General features: G+C 43.7%; 1 protein-coding gene across 1 annotated transcript in view; it reads right to left on the bottom strand.

Annotated features, from left to right (window-relative positions):
* The window catches only part of LOC117877850 (B-cell scaffold protein with ankyrin repeats-like), a 114,925-nt gene that overhangs the window by 38,818 nt on the left and 60,846 nt on the right, over positions 1–15,261 (bottom strand). Inside the window, exons 4-5 of the mRNA XM_034771417.1 lie at positions 7,511–7,662; positions 346–481 (exon numbers count right to left, since the gene is read on the bottom strand). Of these exons, the coding sequence (XP_034627308.1) occupies positions 346–481; positions 7,511–7,662 (288 nt within the window). The remainder of the gene's footprint in view (positions 1–345; positions 482–7,510; positions 7,663–15,261) is intronic.

Genomic DNA, 15,261 nt, shown 5'->3' with positions numbered 1-15,261 from the left:
TGTTAAACCTAATGCAGTAATAAGAATATTAGCTTTGCATTTTATAGCAGGAATTTATTAAGAATGTTAATCTGTGACTAATCAATGACATTTTAAAGCCTGCCACCTGCCACTTAACCACACAAAAACAACCCAATAAAATCCAGTTTCCCATAAATCACAAGCCCTTGTGTTGGTGTATTAATAAAAAGAATAATGCTCTGTATGCAAAACCCATACACAGGAAACACTTACAAAATAATATTAGAATCTGATGGGAAGTGAAAATACTTATTGTAAGACAAGTGAAGAGAGTCCAGGACCAAAATTTTCTATTTATTTAAAGCTACAGCAATGTTCTCTTACCTAAAGCTTTCATGCATCTGACCTTCTGATTCCAAAAGGCTGGCTGTGTCCTAATTCGTTGATTGTCCGTTATGAATTCAATTTCTACAGTTTCAGTTATGTCATCTCTCAAAAGAATGAATATTTCACCAGGGTTCTATAAAGTTAGAAATATGCTCTCATTAGCCTTTCACCAAATTATACTGAAACCATAAAATGTAAATCAGATGCTTTAATGTAAGTTGCAAGAAAAGTTCTTTTACCAATAGCTTTATATCCTGAAATATTGTTATATAACAGCTGTAATGCTATTTCATTAAGTTATCCTTTATGTTTCTTTAAGTAAAAAAATTGACAGGATTACTGTAATAGTTTGAACTCTGTTTACTAAAACCATATATAATGAAATTCTTTTCACTGTGAGGCTAAGATCATATATTCACTTCCAGTACACAAAGGGTGAAATTCCCCTCATTCAGGGGACCCCTACACTACTTAAGACACACACAAACCCTCAGAATTGGATTCATGGGTTAGGAACTTAAGTGGTACAATGGTCTTCTACAGACCTCTGAGCAAGGGTGAATTTCAACATAGAGAACATTAGTGAGCTACAGTACATGGTGGGCCAAATTCAAAGGTGACCTAGGCCTGGTCTACACTAGGCGTTTATGTCGAAGTTAGCGCCGTTACATCGAATTAACCCTGCACCCGTCCACACCGCGAAGGTATTTAGTTCGACATAGAGGTCTCTTTAATTCGACTTCTGTACTCCTCCCCGACGAGGGGAGTAGCGCTAAATTCGACATGGCCATGTCGAATTAGGCTAGGTGTGGATGGAAATCGACGTTAATAGCTCCGGGAGCTATCCCACAGTGCACCACTCTGTTGACGCTCTGGACAGCAGTACGAGCTCGGATGCTCTGACCAGCCACACAGGAAAAGCCCCGGGAAAATTTGAATTTGAATTCCTTTTCCTGTCTGGCCAGTTTGAATCTCATTTCCTGTCTGGACATCGTGGCGAGCTCAGCAGCACTGGCAACGATGCAGAGCTCTCCAGCACTGATGGCAGTGCAAGCTCAGAATAGAAAGAGGGCCCCAGCATGGACTGATCGGGAAGTCTTGGATCTCATCGCTGTGTGGGGCGATGAGTCCGTGCTTTCCGAGCTGCGATCCAAAAGACGGAATGCAAAGATCTATGAGAAGATCTCTAAAGACATGGCAGAGAGAGGATACAGCCGGGATGTAACGCAGTGCCGCGTGAAAATCAAGGAGCTGAGGCAAGGCTACCAGAAGACCAAAGAGGCAAACGGACGCTCCGGATCCCATCCCCAGACATCCCGTTTCTACGAGGCACTGCATTCCATCCTCGGTGCGGCCGCCACCACTACCCCACCACTGACTGTGGACTCTGAGGATGGGATAGTGTCCACGGCCGGATCCTCGGACATGTTAGCGGACGGGGAAGATGAGGAAGGAGATGAGGAGGACGAGGCAGTCGACAGCGCTCACAACGCTGATTTCCCCGACAGCCAGGATCTCTTCATCACCCTTACAGAGATCCCCTACCAACCCTCCCCAGCCGTTACCCCGGACACAGAATCTGGTGAAGGATCATCCAGTAAGTGTTGTAAACATCTAAACATTTATTTGTAACAGAACATGATTATTAACAATGTAAAAAATGGGTTTCTCATGATTACTTTGAATAACTTAACGGTTCAGTCATGGGCAGTGCAAGTATTTCAAAAAAATCTAGCAATGTCCGGTTTTGCATGATTGTCCTGCCCAAGCCGCTCTACTGTGTAGTCCCTGCTACTGCAGCTACAGTAAGATGCGGTCTATATGTCCGGGGATGGAGCAGAAATCCTCCTGGGACATCTCAAGGAAGCTCTCCTGCAGGTAATTTGAAATCCGCTGCATTAGGTTCTTGGGGAGAGCGGCCTTATTGGGTCCTCCGTAGTAGGACACGTTGCCGCGCCACGAGACTAGCAAGTACTCCGGAATCATTGCTTGGCACAGCATGGCGGCATACGGCCCTGGTCTTTGGAGGCTTTCCCGGAGCATTCTCTGTCTGTCGCTCTCAGAGATCCTCATGAGGGTGATGTCGCTCATGAAGACCTGCTTTGAATGAGGTAGGGGAATGTTATTAGTGTTGGCTGGTTTGCAGCCACGCGGTGGAGGCGGGAAAGGGTCAGCCGAAAGGGATCGTTCCCGGGGACAGCCGCGAGGGTGTGGGACAGGAGCAAACTTCCTGCTTGCCGGATTGCTGGCAGCAGGGACCGACATTGATTTCAATGTGAAATGAGGCCATTGCTAATATTAAAGTTTTAAGCTGCCACGAATCTACGGCTTACCATGTCTGCCTGCAACAGAAATTCCGTTGTCCTGACAGGGTTCTCAAAAGTGCTCTGCAAAACCACAGACAGTGAATGCGAAGGCCGAGAATTCGACCTTGTGCTGAGTGCGCATGTGATAGGTGCTGTGCATGGTCCTGTTCACAGAGAAAGACTATGTTCTTTGTTCACAACTACATTTATGTTTCTGAGGAATTCACTCCCTTTTTCCCATTCCCACAGCCCCATCTGCGACTGTCTCACAACCTAGCCTGTCATCACACTCCCAGAGGCTAGGGAGGATTAGGCATAAGAAGAAGAGGACACGGGAGGACATGTTCTCCGAGCTTATAGCCTGCTCCAGAGCACAGGCAGCACAGCAGACCCAGTGGCGGGAGAACTTGTCCCAAATGCACCAAGCCAACATGGATCGGGAGGAGAGGTGGCGTCAGGAAGACCAGCAGGCGACTCAAACCCTGCTTGGACTACTGAGGGAGCAAACGGACACGCTCCGGCGCCTTGTGGATGTTCTGCAGGAACGGAGGCAGGAGGACAGAGCCCCGCTGCAGTCCATCTCTAACCGCCCTCCCCCGCCACCAAGTCCCATACTCCCTTCACCCAAAGTGCACAGAAGGAGAGGCGGCAGAGTCCCTGCTAACTCTCACTGCACCCCTGCAGAGAGCTCGAGCAGCAGAAGGCTCTCAGTCCCCAAAGTTTGACAAGTTCTTTCCTTCCCGCCTGACACAAGCCCCCGTCCAAGTTTCACTTCCCAGTCCCCTGTGTAGTTGTTAATAAAAAATATGTTTCTGTTAACTACTGTTTCCATCATGTTCTTTTGGAGGAGGGGGGGAAAGGGGGTTGGTAATTGGACAGGACAGTCACCTTTGGCAGGGTACATAGTCGGGGGCAGGCACAGCAGCAGGGCACATACATAGTGCAGTGATGCAGTGACTACTTACCCTGGTTAGTCTGGGAGGTTCTTTTCATGTTATGTGGTGGGAGGTGGGTTGCTCTGTGACTTTGTGGCACGGGAGGGCAGTTAGAGATCTGAAGCGGCGGTCCTTAGGCAGGATCACAGAGCCACACAGCAGGGGATCTGTAAGCGTCCCCCCCCGCCACAAAGTCACATAGTACCCCCATACACACAGTCCCTATCAGGAGGGGTGACAGGCTCCGTTGAAAGAACCATCCCACCGCACCGGAGCCTGTCAGTCCTTCAGTTTAGAAGCTGCATTCGCGCGACTACACTACACCCGCTCCGCACCACAGTCTGCGTCCCAGTTTTAAAAAATTCCCGCGAAAACAGTATTACAGAAAACGGTGTGCTTTAACAAAGTAGAACTATTTTTATTTTGAAACGTGTGTTGGAAGTGGGGTGAAGGCTTCTCTGTACACAAAATTAGAAAGTCACAGGTTACCCTGCTCACTCAGGAACTTTGCTTTCAAAGCCTCCCGGATGCACAGCGCTTCCCGCTGGTCTCTTCTAATCGCCCGGCTGTCTGGCTGTGAGTAATCAGCAGCCAGGCTAATTTCCTCAACCTCCCACCCCGCCATAAAGGTCTCCCCCTTGCTCTCACAGAGATTGTGGAGCACACAGCAAGCTGCTATAACAATGGGGATATTGGTTTCGCTGAGATCACAGCGAGTCATCAAGCTTCTCCATCTCCCCTTGAGACGTCCAAAAGCACACTCCACCACCATTCTGCACTTGCTCAGCCGGTAGTTGAAGAGTTCTTTTTCAGTGTCCAGGGCACCTGTATAGGGCTTCATGAGCCAGGGCATTAGCGGGTAGGCTGGGTCCCCGAGGATGACTATAGGCATCTGCACATCCCCAACAGTTATTTTGTGGTCCGGGAAGTAAATACCTTGCTGCAGCCGTCTAAACAGACCAGAGTTCCTGAAAACACGAGCGTCATGAACCTTGCCCGGCCATCCCACGTAGATGTTGGTAAAACGTCCCCTGTGGTCCACCAGTGCTTGCAGCACCATGGAAAAGTAGCCCTTTCTGTTAATGTACTGGCTGGCCTGGTGGTCCGGTGCCAGGATAGGGATGTGAGTTCCATCTATGGCCCCACCGCAGTTTGGGAATCCCATCGCTGCGAAGCCATCTATGATCGCCTCCACGTTTCCCAGGGTCACTACCTTTGGCAGCAGTACATCAACGATTGCCTTGGCTACTTGCATCACAACAACCCCCACGGTAGATTTGCCCACCCCAAACTGGCTCGCGACTGACCGGTAGCTGTCAGGCGTTGCAAGCTTCCAGAGGGCTATGGCCACTCGCTTATGGACAGTCAGGGCTGGTCGCATCCGGGTGTCATTGCGCTTCAGGGCAGGGGACAGCAACTCACAAAGTTCAAGGAAAGTTCCCTTCCGCATGCGGAAGTTTCGCAGCCACTGTGATTCATCCCAGACCTGCAGCACTATGCGGTCCCACCACTCAGTGCTTGTTTCCCGTGCCCAGAATCGCCGTTCCACGGCATCAACATGACCCATTGCCACCGTGATGTCCTCGGCGCTGGGTCCCCTGCTTTCTGAGAGGTCTGTGCTACTCTCACACTTCAGGCCATCACCGCGTTGACGTAGCCTCCTCGCCTGACTTTTCTGCATCTGCCTCAGGGCAACCTGTATGATAAGCTGCGAGGCGTTGAGAGCGGCCACAACTGCAGCGATGGTTGCAGCGGGCTCCATGCTCACAGTGCTGTGGCGTCCGCGCTGTCAATGACTTGAAAAGTGCGCGAAATGATTTCCCGCCGGCGCTTTCAGGGAGGGAGGGAGGGCGGGAGTGAGTGATGGATGGATGACGACAGTTACCCAAAAGCACCCTCGACACATTTTTTTACCCAGAAGGCATTGGTGGCTCGACCCAGAATTCCAATGGGCAGCGGGGACTGCGGGAACTGTGGGATAGCTGCCCACAGTGCACCGCTTCCAATGTCGACGCTTTCCCCGTTAGTGTGGACTCACAAAGTCGAATTACTGTCCTTAGTGTGGACACACACGTTCGACTTTGCAATATCGATTCCAAATATTCGATTTAAGTAAAATCGAACTACTCTCGTAGTGTAGACAAGGCCCTAGAGATGGTATAAGCTGCATCTCAGAGGCAGGGTAAAACTGCATCTCAGTTTTAGGGGTAAGCTGGTGCATTTTAAATACTAAAGGCAGAATTATAGTAAGGCAAGGAGCTAACAAGAAGGTACAAGATAAAACAAGCTGATTACTTTATCTTACGCCTTCCTGCACCCGCCCCTGAGTTGTTCTCCATGCACTGTTCAACCTTCTTTGTATGCAAATGACACTAGTTTATACTCAGTCATGCTGACTCCGACTGTCATACTGGTCTGTAATGTTTCACTATTCAACACCTTTAAACTTGGCCCACTGATTTGTGGCAAATCTATATATTTTCACTGGGAAAATATACACACATGCTAATGTTCTTTGAAGAACAGAACAAGAATCAGAACAATCATTCACTATGAACAATTCACTGAGGTATATTTGCCACCCTTCAGATCAGCTAAAACTGAACTAAATTTCACCCTTAATCTCTTTATTAATCCTTCAAAACACAATGTATACCATTATATCACTTCTGAATGTGATGGGGTGATCCATGCATGAAGGGACCCTTCAGAACAACAATCTGGGGGGGTAGGGGGATAATCTAGGCCCTTGTTTTTCTTAACTTTTTAACCAGAAGGATTTCCCAAAAGTCAAAAGGGAATATATATGTTTCATTGTTTAGAGAAGCAGTTTTATACTTTCTAACATACCCTCCTTCCCAAAATAATAATTTCCTAATTTATATTATGGAAAGGTCCTATAGAACTTAACAGACAATGAAAAACTCTTCCAAAAAAAAAAAAATCTGAACTAACCTAGAGAATTCTATAGAAGGGATGTTCATTATTAAATTCAATGTGTTAGTTAAAATTCTATTGCAAGTTTCTACTGTTTAGAATAATACTCTCGATCTTCATAATGGGGTTTTCCAGTGAGGAAAAACAGTATTTCTCAGAAGTACACATTTTAAAGCATACTAACTGTAATTCTTTATTCAGTTCTATAGATTTTAGCATAATTTATGTAGAGCCCTATTGGTTTAATCAGTGTTGATTACTGAAAGAGTTTTCCAAAATATTAAAAGTTTTAAGCTAAATATGTTCTATCTGCATGTCTTTCATCTGATTTTCAGCTGTAACCTGCTACTCAGTGGCATGGAATAGCCTATTTGTAACATAGCAGCCAAAACTGTGCGACATTCCTTCCACTTCTTTGCCATGCCATTATTAGCCTGATTCTTCAGCCCTCACATGACTGTGGCCACTCACTTGTCTAAGGGCTACAGAGTTGGGCTTCAGATGTTGCACTCTTTACACAGTTTTCATGCTTTTGTGTTTTCTCACATACGGTGTTGATTTTTAAAAATGAGCATTCATATGTTTGCATACACTCACTCTCTCTCTCTCACACACACACCTACCACCCCAAACCTGATTTTTACTGAGAAGCAATTCATATCTTTTGAAAAAGTTCCTCACTACAGTTTTCCTTTACATTGCAATGAAACATGTTGAAGCAGAATTATATCTGACCCAATCTGCCAAACAATTTTTAATTGAAGTAAAATCCTGCAGTGATTGTCCCAAATCCATATTAGTTTGTAGATGTTTGTATTGAACGTGACACACAGGCAGCATCACTCCCACTGCAGGTAAACTCTCATTTGTGCTCCATAGTAGTGATCTGCCCCCCAGAACTGACGTGCGATGAAGGAGCTTGTAGCAGGGGCAGGGCAGAGGAGTGATATTTATGTCTAACTTTTTAGCATTGAAAGGTCTTACCTCACATGATATCCTTTCTGGTAGCACCAATACTGATGGTCTTATAGTTTCCAACGTTTCAGAAACTACCTCACTTTCCACACTCACATCTGTTTTCACTGATACTCCTCCTTCATCCAACTGCAAGTTAACTTCAGAGTGATCTTGGTAATCTACAGGATATAATATTGAGTGAAATGTATTGTTATTCATCCCACACAAATAAAACATGATGGTCTGAAAACAGCTAGACGATGATTATTTACAAAATACTACTGATGTACATAGCATTTTACGAAGAAATAAAAGAAAGTAGATAAAATCCTGGCCCCATTGAAGTCAGTGGATTTCAGCCAGTGTCCTTGTCCAAAAGATCCCACAACCCATATTCATCTTGATAGTCTTTGCTCATATGAGAAGTCCCACTGAGATCAAAAGCATTTGGCTTTGTCTACAGTGGGGATTTGCCACTAGTGTAGTTGCAACAGAGCAAACCCCAGTTTATGCAGGGTAAATTGAGATACGCAATGATTTTCACCACTGCAGCCTATCCTTGTTTCAAACAGGACTAAGCTTTACTGATACAAATGCCACCCACCTGACTCAACAGGTAGGAAACTTTATAGGACCTGCTGGGGCAGACAGCCACGGGGAAAGGGCGTGGGGAGGGAACACATACCAGAACACAAAAGGTGGGCCCTTTCTCCTCCAGGATTTCTCTGCCTCCCATTGGCCAGCCAGAGGGAGATGGGAGGTGATTGGCCCCTTTCTTCTCCCCACCCCATTATTTTAAACCTTTGCCCAGGTCTTTTGGAGCTTCTCACTCCATTTTAGCTATCCTACCCTCCTCCTCCGTAGTTTTAGGATACAAGCTGTGTATTTTAGGATTTGTGGGTCTAACCAATTGCCTCTTTCGGGATGTTAGGAAGGAACTTTTCCCATTGGTGCAAAATGGAGAGGGGCCTGCTGGGTTTTTCCACCTTCCTTACAGCCCCATGGAGACAGTTATGTTAAATGGCAGTAGGACTTAGAAATAAATATTAGTAGCTTGTGTGAATGTTCAGTTTGTCATAACTTGTGGCGGTGTCCAGTGTGGATAAAAAGGCCAAAATGGCCAGTTCCCTGAAGTAAGAGAACTGGGATTTCTCTGGTGGACTTGTGCTTCTGGGAGAAGAGGAGACCTGAAGTCTTTGCAGACTGAGGTCCCTCTTTTGGTACGGTCTGTCCCCATTAGAGTGGGGAGAGTGAGAAGATACACCAGAGTGAGCTGAATCCTAGGGATAGGCTGAGGTTAGTCTACTCTGAGTTATGTTCTTTATGGTGGGAGCCCTGTAACTCTCGCATTTGACCCATTTAAATGTCTGGTACACATGAGTCGGGGGAAATGGGGCAGATGACACCGGAGTTGTGTTCAGACATTAAATCCACCTCTGTGCCTGTTCTCATTCACCTGTGTGTCCTGACCAATTGCAGCTTTGTCTGGCTACACTAGGGGTTTGACTCAGGACAGCTACACTAGTGAGCTGCTCCGATGGATCATCTAACCAGGAAAAATCCCTGGCATAGACAAAGGTCTTCTCCATAAATATGTAGTGGATGTAATGAACAGCAGAGCTAGTGCTCCTTCGTCTGTCATTCACATCTAACAAGTTGGACTCACAACATCCTAAACATATACACTATCTGTGCAAGATGATATTCTGACTTTAAAATAAGATACCATCCCATTTAGTTTGCTGTGCAATTTACAGTGATGGGTTTCTTCTTTATTCCACAATCCTAGTACGGCCGGAAGAGCTGTAGCATGAGCCCTTCATCCCATCTCAGAATTTTAATGTGAAAACATAGAAGAATTGGCAATTGCGTCTCCAGAACTGTGTTTTAGAAAAAGCCGTTCTTCACACCTGCTACTTCTCAGCTCTATTATTACTCCTTTCTACTGACTAGCTCTGCCATAGTACAAAACGTTAGACAGCCTCACCACCTTATCTCACAGGACAGCAGCACATTTGTAATGACGCAGGATTATCCAATATTCTGCAGCACATTTCATGTAGTCTAATGATATTTCAGGCTTCTCATCAGCCAGTCAGGATTCTGTGAGCAGTCAGAGGACCAGAGCATTTTGTATTACTGTAAATTATGGAACCCAGACAACATTGAGGTGCAAACTCGTGATGGGCAGACCTCAACATTTTGGGAATTTGGTTTAGTTCAGATAAGCCTTAAAGGTGTCTGATGGGGTGTCCTCCTCAGACTTGCCCAGAAAGGGTTAAGACAGGCCAGAAAGTCCAGTTAGCCTGTGACCGTGATTGTTGGAGAGGGGCCATGCTGAGATTGCTCAATCAGGGCGAACTGCAAAGAATGGGTCAGATGATCCCCAACACTGGTGGTCTGTTCTAATAATTAGATTCACCAAGCCAGCAACAAAACAGCATCTATAATTCCTTACTGGTTACCAAGAAGCCCCAAAATAGTCTCCCTTACTAATCCAGCCTTGGGCTCCCACCCAGACAGCCAAATCAAATATGATGAGGATTACTAAAACCTTATTCACCATATATAAAGTTCTACCAATCCCAAAGGATTGGACGCATTACCCACCTAGTCAATGAATATTTCAGATTTTATCCAAACACACACGTACAGCCAATTCTTATTAACTAATCTAAGATTTATTAAAAAGAAAAGAAAGAGAGTACTGTGGATAAAGAACATTCTACATACACATAAGAATAAAGTTCTTGGGTCAGTTTCACATTGTAAAGCCCTACTACTGCTATATAAATGCCAGTGTTGAGAGAAGACAAAATAATTGCTTTCAAAGTAGGAGACATTGAGCCTGTGACAACATTGCAATTATTTTTGTAATTATTATACAGTTTTAGCTCAAATATTGGTCCTCACCATGGGCAAAATCTGCCCCCTCTCTCCTCACACAAATTGTGTAGCCAGACTTGCATGCACAGACTTTCACGGGAAAGGGGATGTCCTCCCCTAGTGCCACTACATTGCTGCTACTGCAACCCTGTGGATGCAGGAGCTTTTGCTACCGCTGTGCCCCTGCTTGATAAGGACTGATGACCAGTGAATATACATAATTTCAGATCCACAAACCCAGCTCCAGATCCTCCCCTGACCTATCCTTCTTCCATCTTCCGCAATCTGTACAGGGTGAAAGACCTCGTCAAGGACTTTCCAAATCAAGCTCCTCAAACTTCTGCACAATGAATTTCATTGCAGGCAGCCATGCATTTCACTACAAAAACAGCTGCAGGATTTCCCCTGTTTCATAAATGACCCAGAGAATTCTGACTGACACACTGAACAGATAGTCATAAAACAGCTTGTGCACATGTTATCATTGTGTAAAACAATACTGTACATTTATTATCAAGTCAGATTATAGCTGACAGATTATATTATTAATATAAACTTTTGTCATACAAGAACTAATCAATATGGAGTTTTAAGGGGAGAAGGAATGTGGCAAGCTGTCTACTCTACAGCCCCTAACATTGCTGACTGGGATTGGAAATATCCCTAACCTAATGAATATCAGAGAGAGATACTGGGAAAGTCTATAGAAAGAAGGTTCCATTACAGAGACAGAGCAGGCTATTATCAGTATATGAAGAAAACTGCAGACCAAAATTTGTCAATCTACATAGTGAATAGAAGGGGTGAGAAAGTAAAATCCCTTGGAAGTAGATCCCTTCCTGTTCATCTCAATACAATAGAACCTCAGAGTTACAAACACCTCAGGAATGGAGGTTGTTCATAACTCTGAAATGTTCGTAACGCTGAACAAATGTTATGGTTGTTCTTTCAAAAGTTTGCAACTGAACATTGATTTAATATAGCTTTGAAATTTTTCTATCAAGAAGAAAAATGCTGCTTTCCCTTTATTTTTTAGTAGTTTACATTTAACACAGTACTGTACTGTATTTGCCTCTTTTTTTTTGTCTCTGCTGCTGCCTGATTGTGTACTTCCAGTTCCAAATGAAGGCTGTGCGGTCAAATGGTCAGTTTGTAATTCTGGTGTTTGTAACTCTGAGGTTCTACTGCATTTTATTCTTGTCATCGTGAGCTGATTGCATAATAATTCTGATTGCATAATAATTCTAACACTTAGTCTACAGTCACCTTCTGATTTAGACATTCTGATACTCATTTCCCATTCAAACAATGGGAAACTTCAGGTGATATTAACTCACCTATTTTTATTTTTTTTTAAACTGAAAAGGCATTTTCATTGACCAAAACAAGCACATTAAAATACAATGACTTCATAATATAAGGAAGCTAATTGTATAAACATAAGAAAGATCATCCCAGTTTTACTGGGACAATCCCTGCTAGTCATTTGATTTCCCAGTGCCCCACAAACTTCTTTCAGGAAGATCTTCTTCCAGGAGATTTTCAATGATCTAAATCACAAAAAAGAGTCCTACAAAAAGTGGAAACTAGGTCAAATTACAAAGGATGAATATAAACAAATAACACAAGTATGCAGGGACAAAATTAGAAAAGCCAAGGCACAAAATGAGATCAAACTAGCTAGGGACATAAAAGGTAACAAGAAAACATTCTACAAATACATTTGAAGCAAGAGGAAGACCAAGGACAGAGTAGGCCCATTACTCAATGGGTGGGGGAACAATAATAGAAAATGTAGAAATGGCAGAGGTGCTTAATGACTTCTTGTTTCGGTTTTCACCAAGAAGGTTGGTGGCAATTGGACGTCTAACATAGTGAATGCCAGTGAAAATGAGGTAGGATCAGAGTCTAAAATAGGGAAAGAACAAGTTAAAAATTACTTAGACAAGTTTGATGTCTTCAAATCACCAAGGCCTGATGAAATGCATCCTAGAATACTCAAGGAGCTGACTGATGAGATATCTGAGCCATTACTAATTATCTTTGAAAAGTCATGGAAGACAGGAGACATTCCAGAAGACTGGAAAAGGGCAAATATAGTCCCATTTATAAAAAGAGAAATAAGGACAACCCGGGGAATTACAGACCAGACAGCTTAACTTCTGTACCCGGAAAGATAATGGAGCAAATAATTAAGAAATCAATTTGCAAACACCTAGAAGATAATGAGGTGATAAGTAACAGTCAGCACGGATTTGTCAAGAACAAATCATGTCAAACCAACCTGATTTGTCAAGAACAAATCATGTCAAACCAACCAGCTTTCTTTGACAGGATAACAAGCCTTGTGGATAGGGGGGAAGTGGTAGATGTGGTATATCTTGACTTTAGTAAGGCTTTTGATACTGTCTTGCATGATCTTCCCATAAACAAACTAAGGAAATGCAACCTAGATGAAGCTACTATAAGGTGGGTGCATAACGGGTTGGAAAATCATTCCCAGATAGTAGTTATCAGTGTTTCACAGTCATGCTGGAAGGGCATAACGAGTGGGGTCCCACAGGGATCAGTTCTGGGTCCAGTTCTGTTCAGTATCTTCATCAAGGATATAGATAATGGCATAGAGAGTACACTTATAAAGTTTGCGGATGATACCAAGCTGGGAGGTGTTGCAAGTGCTTTGGAGGATAGGATTAAAATTAAAAATGATGTGGACAAATTGGAGAAATGTTCTGAAGTAAATAGGATGAAATTCAATAGGGACAAATGCAAAGTACTCCACTTAGGAAAGAACGATCAGTTGCACACATACCAAATTGGGAAATGACTGCCTAGGAAGGAGTACTGCAGAAAGGGATCTGGGGATCATAGTGGATCACAAGCTAAATAGTGTCAACAGTGTAACACTGTTGCAAAAAAAGCAAACATCATTCTGGGATGTATTAGCAGGAGTATTGTAAGCAAGACACGAGAAATAATTCTTCTACTCTACTCTCTGCTGATTAGGCCTCAACTGGAGTATTGTGTCCAGTTCTGGGCGCCACATTTCAGGAAAGATGTGAACAAATTTGAGAAAGTCCAGAGAAGAGCAACAAAAATGATTAAAGGTCTAGAAAACATGACGTATTAGGGAAGATTGAAAAAGCTGGGTTTGTTTAGTCTGGAGAAGAGAAGATTGAGAAGGGACATGATAACAGTTTTCAAGTACATAAAAGGCTGTTACAAGGAGGAGGGAGAAAAATTGTTCTTCTTAACCTCTGAGGATAGGACAAGAAGCAATGGGCTTAAATTGCAGCAAGAGAGGTTTAAGTTGGACATTAGGAAAAACTTCCTGTCAGAGTGATTAAGCAATGGAATAAATTGCCTAGGGAGGTTGTGGAATCTTCATCATTGAGGATTTTTAAGAGCAGGTTGGACAAAAACCTGTCAGGGATGGTCTAGATCAGGGGTAGGCAACCTATGGCACGCATGCTGAAGGCGGCACGCGAGCTCAGCACTTTAATTTAATTTTAAATGAAGCTTCTTAAACATTTTAAAAACCTTATTTACTTTACATACAACAATAGTTTAGTTATATATTATAGACTTAAAAAAGGAGACCTTCTAAAAACATTAAAATGTATTGCTGGCACGCGAAACCTTAAATTAGAGTAAATAAATGAAGATTCGACACACCACTTTTGAAAGGTTGCCGATACCTGGTCTAGATAATACTTAGTCCTGCCATGAGTGCAGGGGACTGGACTAGATGACCTCTCAAGGTCCCTTACAGTTCTATGATTCCATGACACCTGAAGTATCCCTGATTTTTCATGTTATCAATCAAAATGTTTGATTTTTGTAAATTGCATAATGCCTGTTTAAGACATATTGCTATATGCGAAGTAGAATTTGCTCTGAGTTTTCCAGGAACAAACAAGCCAGTGAATGACCACTTAGTGTGATGAACAGTGTTTGGAGTGATGTCAAATGAACACAGATGCTATCAGGAGCTAGCAAACAAACAGGGGACTTTTGTAGGGGAGTTCAATGAGGGATTGTGAAAGCTAGATATACCTAATAAATATTCTCTAAACTTTGGCCAATAAACGCCCCCCCTCCCCTCTCCACACACTCCTTGTGCAAAAAACATCACACACATTACACACACAACCCTGCAAGAGTAAAAATAATACAGGCGGAAGTCCAGGAGCAGACTGGGGGCTACCCATCTTATTGCACTGAATGCAACATGCATGATTATCTGTCTTGTGGGCAGGTGCTATATGTGTGCATTCGGCGCAAGTCGCACATGGCTCTCAGAGAACAGAGTAACTGAACTGGAGGAGTTCAGGGACACAGTAGAGCAGTCCCACCCCCAGGCTGACAGTCTCTGTGCTGATGAGGAAGAAGAGAGTCTTGGGAAGGAGAACATCAAGATGGAGAGGACAGAAAAGATCCCATAGTTGGGACCCTGCTGGACCATCATAGGACCTAATCACATCAGCCACGCCATCAGGGGCTCGTTCACCTGCACATCTACCAATGTGATATATGCATCATGTGCCAGCAATGCCCCTCTGCCATGAACATTGGCCAAACCTACGCAAAAGAATAAATAGACGCAAATCTGACTGTATTAATAGGCAAACTAGATACCATCAATTTAGGTTTCAATAGAGACTGGGAATGGCTGAGCCATTACACACATTGAATCTATTTCCCCATATTAAGTATCATCGCACCTTCTTGTCAAACTGTCTAAAATGGGCCATCTTGATTATCACTACAAAAGATTTTTTTCTCCTGCTGAAAATTGCTCATTAATTAGCCTCTTAGAGTTGGTAGGGCAACTCCCACCTTTTCATGTTCTCTGTATGTGTATATATATATCTTCTTACTATATGTTCCAT

This window comes from Trachemys scripta, chromosome 5 (assembly GCF_013100865.1).
Source record: "Trachemys scripta elegans isolate TJP31775 chromosome 5, CAS_Tse_1.0, whole genome shotgun sequence".
In the NCBI taxonomy this organism is placed as follows: Eukaryota; Metazoa; Chordata; order Testudines; family Emydidae; genus Trachemys; species Trachemys scripta.
The sequence above is the reverse complement of the archived record's forward strand: the minus strand, read 5'-3'. Positions and strand labels throughout refer to the sequence as shown.